The sequence below is a fragment of the Berghia stephanieae genome, chromosome 3 (assembly GCF_034508935.2).
Source record: "Berghia stephanieae isolate SIO BIC M18660-M18661 chromosome 3, UCSD_Bste_1.3, whole genome shotgun sequence".
Taxonomy (NCBI): Eukaryota; Metazoa; Mollusca; class Gastropoda; order Nudibranchia; family Aeolidiidae; genus Berghia; species Berghia stephanieae.
The window spans coordinates 103,935,834-103,945,833 of record NC_088362.1 but is presented as its reverse complement, the minus strand read 5'-3'; the positions used below and the strand labels follow the sequence as shown (position 1 = coordinate 103,945,833).

The 10,000-nt window shown below is 38.1% G+C and overlaps 1 protein-coding gene across 1 annotated transcript in view; it reads left to right on the top strand.

Annotated features, from left to right (window-relative positions):
- The window catches only part of LOC144969413 (dynein axonemal heavy chain 10-like), a 188,689-nt gene that overhangs the window by 48,258 nt on the left and 130,431 nt on the right, over positions 1-10,000 (top strand). Inside the window, exons 26-33 of the mRNA XM_078908525.1 lie at positions 1-105; positions 1,708-1,866; positions 4,008-4,124; positions 4,712-4,814; positions 5,983-6,161; positions 6,817-6,977; positions 8,263-8,470; positions 9,710-9,940. The exon at positions 1-105 is cut by the window's left edge and continues 193 nt beyond it. Coding sequence (XP_078764651.1) covers positions 1-105; positions 1,708-1,866; positions 4,008-4,124; positions 4,712-4,814; positions 5,983-6,161; positions 6,817-6,977; positions 8,263-8,470; positions 9,710-9,940 — 1,263 coding nt within the window. The remainder of the gene's footprint in view (positions 106-1,707; positions 1,867-4,007; positions 4,125-4,711; positions 4,815-5,982; positions 6,162-6,816; positions 6,978-8,262; positions 8,471-9,709; positions 9,941-10,000) is intronic.

Below are 10,000 nucleotides of genomic sequence, written 5' to 3'. Positions count from 1 at the left end.
GCCAAAGCTGCCATCGACCATGCCAAGACTTGGATAAAACTCCTTCAAAACACTTTACATAAAAGGGCGTTAACTGACATGGACAGGCTCCAATACGAGATGATGGTAACTTGTTCAGATTAATCTAATTATTTTCTTGTAAAACAATCCATATTTCTTCATATGTGGCCTGGGTCCTGGGTTCGAGTCCCGCTCTGAGTGGTGCATAGTTGAGTCCTTGGAGAAGGCCCTTTACACATTCTCTCACCATACTGACGTATAAAATTGAGTGCCTGGCTTTTACCAGCGATGTCTCTGTCCTAAAAATTTGTAATATTGCCTAATAGGCGACATGTCTCGTCCTACAATGATTTTAGGTGTTGCAGTTGGCTAGAGACGTCTTGTAAAGCGCTTTGAGAACGTTTAGCGGACGTTGCTCCATATAAATTCTCTATAATAGATTAAGGCAGTAGGCCACATAATATGTAGTTTCTTGTAGTTTTTTCAAGCGTTTACCTAACTAAAAAAGCAAATGAATCGTTCTACAGATATCAGCTTGGGCACATCCTCAGTTCATACCCCAGCTATTTTGTCTAATAGTACATCAATATCATTTCTATTAATGCGAATTGAAAGTTAAGACAGAAAAACATCAATAATAGTATTTCCATAACAGTCACTCAAGGGTCCTAATAGCTCAATGGTAGAACTCTAGTTTTTACCAACAAAGAGGATATCCCGCTGTAGTCGAGGTTTTTTTCTGATTCCATGGTCCACCCAGAAATTTTTGACTAGCTGGATTAGCTAGACTTGGCGTAAAGAGTTCGATAAATTATCATTTTATCCAATGAGTAGCAAGCATTTGCTACAAAAATAGGTTAACTGAACAATGATGCAAAGCTACTTTTGTACAGCGCGCAATCCCAAACCAGCCTGTAAATGCTGAGTTGTCATGCAAGATATAAGCCGCTGGTCTGCTTTCGCCACAGAAATAAAAAAAAACAACTGAAGTTGTGAGACACTGCTGGCAGAAGGAACACGATCAAATAAATCATGATGCATAGATGAAGAGAGAGGGAACAACCAGTTCGTTTTATTTTTTTTTACAAATGCAAATATTGCTGCTTGACATTAAAAAAACCCCATTAAAGATCTATAATGATGTTGATTATAAGTTCCAGTCCATGAACAAAACAAATGGTGCGATCGTTTTTGCTTACCCCTTTATCACCAAGCATGATAATCAATGAACACTTTAGAATAAAATGCACGCACCTGGGTTTATTGTGATATGATTATAATGGCTTTAGAGACGTATGAAAAGAAAAATTTTTGTATCAAATTATGTTTTTTTAGATGTCTAATTCATCGTCCTATCGGGGAAATGAGTAAACCACCACATCTTCCGCCTGTGACAGTTGATAGGACAAAAATGGATTTGTGGTCTTGTGGTGTCTCACTCTCCCTCTGACTGGAAGGCTGATGGTTCGAGTCTTGGAGAAAGGAGGTCTCAAACTTATATTCTCTCACCGCACACAGTTGTAAAACGAGTACCTAGCTGGCAACAATTTTGTATTTGTCCCCCAAAAAATTGTAATAATGCGTCAATGGCGTCATACACCGAGCTAAATGTTAGGTGTTACTGTTGGCTTGGAACCCCTTGTATTGCGCACGTTTTGTGGATATTACACGCTTTTAAAGCTCAAAAGCGCTGAACCTCTTTTTCAGGTGAAGAGTGACGATTTGGAGGACACAACAGATAACCTGGATGAGCTGAAGAGTGTTTTGTGTACCATCCAGAGTGTGAAAGACTTGCTGTTGGAGTGGGAAACCAGGTGGACCACTGTGCAACAGGAATATCAAGTACTGATTAACTACAACTACCAAGTGAGAAATGTTTGAGTCATTAGATTCAGTCAAAGTGATACTAAGCTGCCAGAAGATGTGAACTGTAAAAAGTAATAAACAGAAATGACTACAACAGCTTCAAAATACACAAAATATAAATTTTTCATTGTTTTTTGTTGTTGGCTGAAGAAGGGTTTTGGGTCCGAAATTTTCCGTCTTTGGTATTTTGTTTTGAAGCTGTTATATCCATTTTAGTTTATTACTTTTTACAGTCATTAACCTGTATCACAATATTCACAGATCTGATAACCGACCGCAAATATGGCCTTGATTTGATAATTGTGCGGCTATGTGGTCTAGTGGTATGACACTCGCTTTCGGATCGGAAGCTCCTGAGTTCGAGCCTCGCTCTCCGCGCATAGTTGAGTCCTTGGAAAAGGCTCTTTACTCACATTCTTTCACCGTACTAAGGTGTAAAATGAATACCTGGCCGTTAACAGCGTTGTCTTTGTACAAAAAATTGTAATAACGCATAACAGGCGTCATGTCCCGTCCTGCATGTTAAATGTTGCTGTTGGTGACCAGGGACACCTTGTAAAGCGCTTTGAGCACATTTAGTGGATATTGCTCTATATAATGCTCAATTTAAGAATGTGTTGAAGAATATTTTGTGTCGTTTTGAGAGTATTTCCATTGCAACAATAGAGACCATAACAATCCGGTTTATCAAACCTGTAAATAGGTTCACGCCATCATTAACCCATTAAACTCCAGACTCAATGATTACCTCCAATTCCATCATGTTTAACGTTATTTAATGTGGAACATACAGTGTGGGGATCCTGACCTCCCAAAGTGGGCAGGGAGGTACAAGCTGTATCTTCTATCCACCCATACCCGTTTTCCAATTGTTTTCTGTCATTGTCTTGGAATGAGATTACTTAGTTTTGTCCTGATCCTTGGCGGAGTTCCTTGGCTGGGAGGGAATCAGTCGAATGTATAGTTATAGTTTTGAGAGATGATATTTTTTTCCTTGTAAATCATCACTCTGTTTTGCATTGTATTATGTTTAGTTTACATATTATATTATATGATTGGTAAACATTTGAGTGTATTCCTCTTAGTTGGGACCTGTGCTTGTGTCTTGATGAGACTTTTAGGTGATCTCAAACTAAGTACTTTGGCTGTGTGCTCTTGGAATCTACATCTGTTCCCTATTTGAACCAATTCCCCTTTGTCTTACCTTTTTTTGTGCTTTAATTGTAATTCTAGAACTTTTTATTATCCCATTTTCTTCCCTTTACTGGTGCTGATATGACCTTAATGTGTTGCAAGCGCCGTAAAACCCTTAAAAACAAAAAAAAAATGTGGAAGATATTACTAAAACCTTTTTTTACCATGAAAGAAATGAGACCGATTCGCCTTGCACTTCAATTAAGCCCGAGCCGCAACGGCGTTAGTGCTCTCTTTGTGAAGGCGGTAAGGTGTTATGTTTAGTTATAAATAAAATAATACAGATTATGACTTTAGTTTTCTCTTATATATTTTGGAGTCCCAGTAGCTTTAGGGATGGAGCGTCAAAAAAGGTGTTTGATAGTAAAAATAACTGAAAGTAGCTCTCTTTTATCACACCACCACACTAGTGTCTGATTTTGTTTTCTGTAGGAGATTTGTTGGGACTGAAATGAGATTAAAGTAGGTTGAAGAATAAAAGGCAAAACAAGCATTATTTGTGATTAAAACTTTTCTCAGCCTAAAGAAAAAGGTGAATAAATAAATAATACAAACAAGAAGTACAATATCTAATGTTTGAAGGCAGACACAATCACAATCTATGTCGTCATTTTAGGATCACGGACCAATGACAGGTTCTTCATCAGTCCGTGTTGCATTTGTCCGTCTTGCTTATGCAAGACAATATTGCAGGGCACAGTAGAAGGCTGCCGAAAAAGAGGAAAGTGTGACAGGATCACATTAAAGATTGGACATGATTGACGTGGAACAATCTAATGAGGAAGGCCCAAGACCGTGATGAGTGGCGTCGAATCGTGAAGTCTGCATCCCGAGAGTCCCCCCGACGACCAACCGGTCATGGGATAGAGTGAGAATGAGTGAGTGAGTTGGGTTTGTCTTGTTACTGAGACATTATATACATTGAAAGGTATCGATTTATTTTTCAGGTACCAAAATCAGAATTGGAACTTCAGGCAAAATTGCCAAAGATCTACGACGCCCTTCTTATGAAAGCCAGGAATCGGGATTGTAGACTAATTACTGTTAAAACCAAATTTAGAGCTGTAAGTTTTAGTTCCTTCCCCTGTTTGTGACCAATTGTTCTAAAATGGTATCATGTCAGGGTAGTTTTAGATGCTACAATTGAATTTGTTGTTATACATTTGAGACGTCGGTCAGCTTTTATGTTTTATTTAGAAGAATGGATATCATTTTTTCCACTCCCAAAACCTAAAACTTCCCATTTCAAGTCAATCCAACGTTAAAATCATTCTTTAGTATCTGGTTTATCCTGACATAATAACGTCTTGGCATAATATATGTCATCTATTATGTTATTAATAATGATGATGATTATTATTATTTATTATCGTCATCATCATCATCATCATCATCATCATCATCATCATCATCATCATCATCATCATCATCATCATCATCATCATTATTATTATTATTATTATTATTATTATTATTATTATTATTATTATTATTATTATTATTATTATTATTGTTGTTGTTATTATTATTATTATTATTATTATTATTATTATTATTATTATTATTATTATTATTACTATTTACTATTGTTGTTGTATTATTATTATCATTATTGTTGTGCCTCTAATCAATACTCGTTTGTCCTCCACAGATCACCGAGAGGCAGGTCGCCATCTTTAAGATGGAGTGTGAAGAGTTCTACAACAGATTTACTGAACGTGGGCCTGGAAGCGATGACATTACTCTTGCCGAAGGTTTGTATTAAATCGCCACATTTATTCTCCCCACAGGCTATTCGAATTTATTACGGCTTTATTTATGCTGGAATAAGATCCTTTTCTCATTTCGGACCCTCTATTTGGAACGCCTTACCGCAGAGCATTCGTGAAAAAGAATCTTTGTCTATTTTTAAACGTTCGCTTAAAACATATTTGTTTCGATTTTAGTAGATGGTATGAGAGGCAAGATAGGTTTGGTTTGTGTTGTGTGTTGTGTTGTGTGTGTGTGTATGTGTGTGTGTGTGTTTGTGTTTGTAAATGAGTATGTTTCAGCCAAAGTAATTTGTAATTTAAGCGCTTAGAGTCTGGTGTCTCGAGTTATAGCGCTATATAAGTTTTCAGCATTATTATTATTCTTATTATTATTATTATTATTACCATTTAATACAGTAACAGCCGCCTGATAGGTGTATTTTTTTAGTACGAGCACTCCTACAATATCATTCACTACCTATAATTACGAACTCATCTACAAGTGGGGCCTTACCTAAAGTCAAAGGTCATATCCGATCACTGACCATTTTAAAACTTCTCCGACATTAAAAAAAATAATTGAGCTTTTATATAGGGCAATATCCACTAAACGTGCTCAAAGCGCTTTACAAGGGGTCCCTGGCCAACAGCAACATTTAACATGAAGGACGGGACATGACACCTGTTAGGCGATATTACAATTTTTTCATTCACAATGGACCAAGTCATAGCTAGATCTCAAGTCAGTTGTCACTGGGGAGGGGGGTAGGAGTTATAATTTGCCCAGTTGGGGGAGCATTACATCTTCACAAGCCTCTCTAGACTATTTCAGGATGTTTTGAAGTTAAATGTAGGTTACAAGCTACGTGACGTAAGCTCCATCATCATCATCATCATCAATATCATAATTATTACTTTTATTATAATCACCATCAATATCATTATCATTATCACCATTATCATCATCATCATCATCATCATCATCATCATCATCATCATCATCATCATCATCATCAACATAATTAGTATCATCATCATCATATTTATAATTATCTCCATCACCACATCACCAATGAAATTTAAACGAATATTATTTTCATAAACACTTGATTGCAATTTCTCGCACCCCCCCCCCCCAACCTAAAAAACCCCACATAACAACAACATGCAGGAGCTGTATTATTGGAAAAGATGACTGACGAAGCGACTTACTTTGAGGAAAGGCGCGTGGACTACAGCCTGGCTGAAAAGCTATTAGGCCTTCCTATTACCGTGCACGCCAACCTCCTGGACATCATGAAACAATTGGAAGGAATGGAGAGCATTTTCCATCTGTACAAAGAGCAAAGCGTAAGTTGCGTTTGAAAGGATGATAGACAATTGTCTCTTTTTCTTCCTTTTTATTATGATATGGGGGCGAAGTGGCCGAATGGTGAAGGCATTGCACTGTGACCCGGAAGGACCCGGGTTCGAACCCCGCTTCAGGCACTTTCGTTTTTTTTTCTTTGAGCAAGATTATTAACCCCCAATTTGATCACTTGGACAACATGGGTGATTCCTGTTGACATCAGACATATTTTTTGATGAGTTATCTATATTCCATCGTGGAATGCCTTGGCGACGATGTCTTATGATGTCGTGGCGAAGAAGGCATATTTTTTTTTTTTTTTTTTTTTGGATTATGATATTAAAGAATGTGAACCTTTGTATAAGACAATGTACATTTAGGGGTCCCGATAGCTCAGATTAATCCCGGGTGAAGTCTATATTTTTTCTAGCCCCCCCCCCCCCCCCCCCCCCGGCTCTGATCGTGAAATTACTAACGAAAGAGTGAAAATGGAGAGGCTTCGTATGGGAACCCTCTTAATTTGCTCAAAGCATTTGACGTTTAAAAATCAAATTGTTGTTTTATTTTAATTTTCTTTCTCTTCTTATTGATATTTTTGGGTTACAAACAATAAGAGGTTACCTTTCAAGTATGGGCGTTTATTGATTCTATTTTTAGCACTCTATCGCCAAATGGTCAGACAAATTGTGGGTGGATTTGGACATCGGTGTCCTCAACAAGGGCATTGATGAATACATCAAACAGTTACGAAAGATGCCCAAAAATGTACGAAAACTGGTCCCGGCTGTCATCTTGGATCAACAGATGCGAGAATTCAGGTTTGTGTCACTATTCCCAACTCAAACCTCCCATTCTCTCTCTCTCTCTCTCTCTCTCTCTCTCTCTCTCTCTCTCTCTCTCTCTCCCTCTCTCTCTCTCTCTCTCTCTCTCTTCCCTTGCACACAAACACATTAACATACATACATACACATACACACACACACACACATTTTTACCTATAATCTTTTAGCCATTATGACAATCTAATACATATATATATATATATATATATATATATATATATATAACATATTATTTCGTGTTTACTTGAAGAAGGCCGAAGGCCGAAACGTCATTTGTTTTGTGTTGTTCCCTTATATATGAGTCACATTTACTCACTTTAGCGTTCTATCCATCTTATTGGCTCATTTAGAAACCTCTAGTTTATCTATTTGATCGTTTATCTATCTCTCTCTCCCCCCCCCCTCTCTCTCTCTCTCTCTCTCTCTCTCTCTCGCTCTCTCTCTCTCTCTCTCTCTCTCTGTGTGTATATGTGTGTGTGTATGTGTGTCTGTCTGTCTGTTTATCTATATGTCTATCTATCTGTATATCTATCGATCCAGCCATTTATCTATCTATCTATCTATCTATCTATCTATCTATCTATCTATCTATCTATCTATTTATCTTGTTAGTTTATTTCACCTAAGTCTCTTCACTAAAGCATCTACTCACATCCGCAACTACACGACCAAACAGCCATAACACCACGAACACTCCTATTCTCAGTAGATCAAACATCCAAAAGTGAACTTAACGAGGATTACTGTCCAATGTCAGGCTCACGACAGGTCCTTTCCACTCTTCATTTTGTGCCGTATTCGCTTTACTTCTGTTCATGACATCAATGGTGTCCTTCAATACGAAAAAATGAATGCATTTTTGAGCACAGGGAATTTGACGATTAAATCATCAGTTTCCGCAAATATCGATACAATCAAATCCTACATAAATGTACGTAGTTGTGCGAGTTTTTGGTTTCGTATAAAGATCGGGGTAGAGCCTCGTTGTCGAAGTTCAATTTTTTTCATTTTACAAAAAAATTAATTTTGATGCTTTGCACTGCGGATGACGCCGACTGGATTATCTTGGGATATTTTCGAGATTGATTGTTTTAAAAATTCCCTTTGTGGTAAATGAGGAAATCATATTTATATTTCTTCAAAAGCCAATTTATGATCATTATGACTTAAAGATTAAAATACCAGCATGTTATTTACCCTGTTATAATACCAATGCAGGGATATGGATTACATTCTATTTAGTCGCTGTTTTTCTTCACAGAGATTCTCTACCATTGATTGTTGATCTTAAATCTGAGGCTTTGCGAGAAAGACACTGGCAAGAACTCATGAAAAAGACTGGACAGTACTTTGACATGAACCCGGCCACTTTTACCTTGTCCAGTATATTCTCCATGAACCTATCCCGATTTACAGAGCTGATTCAAGAAATTGTGGCTGCAGCCGTCAAAGAAATGAATATTGAAAAGGTACGTTTGTCTGGGAGCGAAGAGGAGTGGATCGTTGATTGTGTAAACTCATTGCCTGACCCACAGATTACACAGGATCAGATAAGACAACGTCATCAAAACTGGCTAGTGAGAGGTCGAGCGCCGCCATTTTATTCTTTATGCAACCAGGGACGCTTGCGATTTAATCTCTATGATAATGCCTTTGATTGAGCTCGATTAACCTAGTAGAGTGTGGCCTGGCCCTTGCCAAAAAATTGCGTTATAATGCACGAGGACGATCAACAAAGAAATGCAAACAGTGAATAACTGAATGATTGCAGTGTCTTCGATGGCTATGTAGTGATATTATAATTGAAATTGAATTGCATGCGACCTGCTAGAAGCATTGTGAAACGCAATTTTTTTTTCGTTAATGAAGACAACAATAGGAATGAAATTGGCGGAAGAGTAGCGTCCCTTGACTGGACGTCACCTTACAGAGAGAACGCCAAAATGGTTTCGCGCATGCGTCTCTCTCGTCCTCGCTTTCGGTGACGTGTCTCATGCCGCACAACCAACATGACGTTCTCTCTCTAATAACTTTTCCGCTCGTGACTTCCAATCAAGGGACGCTACTCTTCCGCTAATCTCATTCCCTATTCTTACTGGTATCAACAACAGATATAAAATACACGGTACACATCAATCATTATTTTCTGTAATTATTGCTGCCATCTGAAGTAATAATAATCCCACTCCATGACAAGAAAATAGGCACAAATTACCTCGTTGTCATACTTTTTGGCACCGTTGCTGTCTTATCTCAAAGAGAAACTGCTGATCTTCAAGTGTACATTCAAAAAAAGTAAACAAATAAATAGAAATAAAATTATTCATTGGACATCTCTTTGTATAAATCTCCTGTATCAAGCCACACTCAGCTATGTGGTCTAGTGGTATGACACAGGCTTTCGGATTGAAAGGTCCTGGGTTCGAGCCTCGCTCGGTGCATAGTTGAGTGCTTGGAAAAGGCTCTTTACTCACATTCTCTCACCGTACTCAGATGTAAAATGAGTACCTGGCATTTAACAGCGTTGTCTCTGTCGGGAAAAAAATTAATATCGCCTAACAGGCGTCATGTCCCGTCCTACATGTTAAATGTTGCTGTTCGCCAGGGACCCCTTGTAAAGCGCTTTGAGCACGTTTAGTGGATGTTGCGCTATATAAAAAAACAGCTCCAAAAAAACAAAAAGCTCACACTAGTTTGTTTTCGTACAGGGTATTGCCGAAGTGGAGGAGAATTGGAAGAGGGCAAAGTTCATTGTCAACTTGTATGTGAAAGACAATAGAAAGGCCCACATTCTTGGCCCCGTGGACGAGATTCTGCAGGCACTGGACGACACGGCCGTCAACTTACAGAGCATGTCCGCCTCTCGTTTCATCGGACCATTCCTGCCGACCGTCAGCAAGTGGGAGAAAATCCTTTCTCGCATTTCGGAAGTTCTTGAAGTAAAATAAATTTTTGTCTGAAATGGATATTATCATTTCTTTTTATTATTTTAATTTACG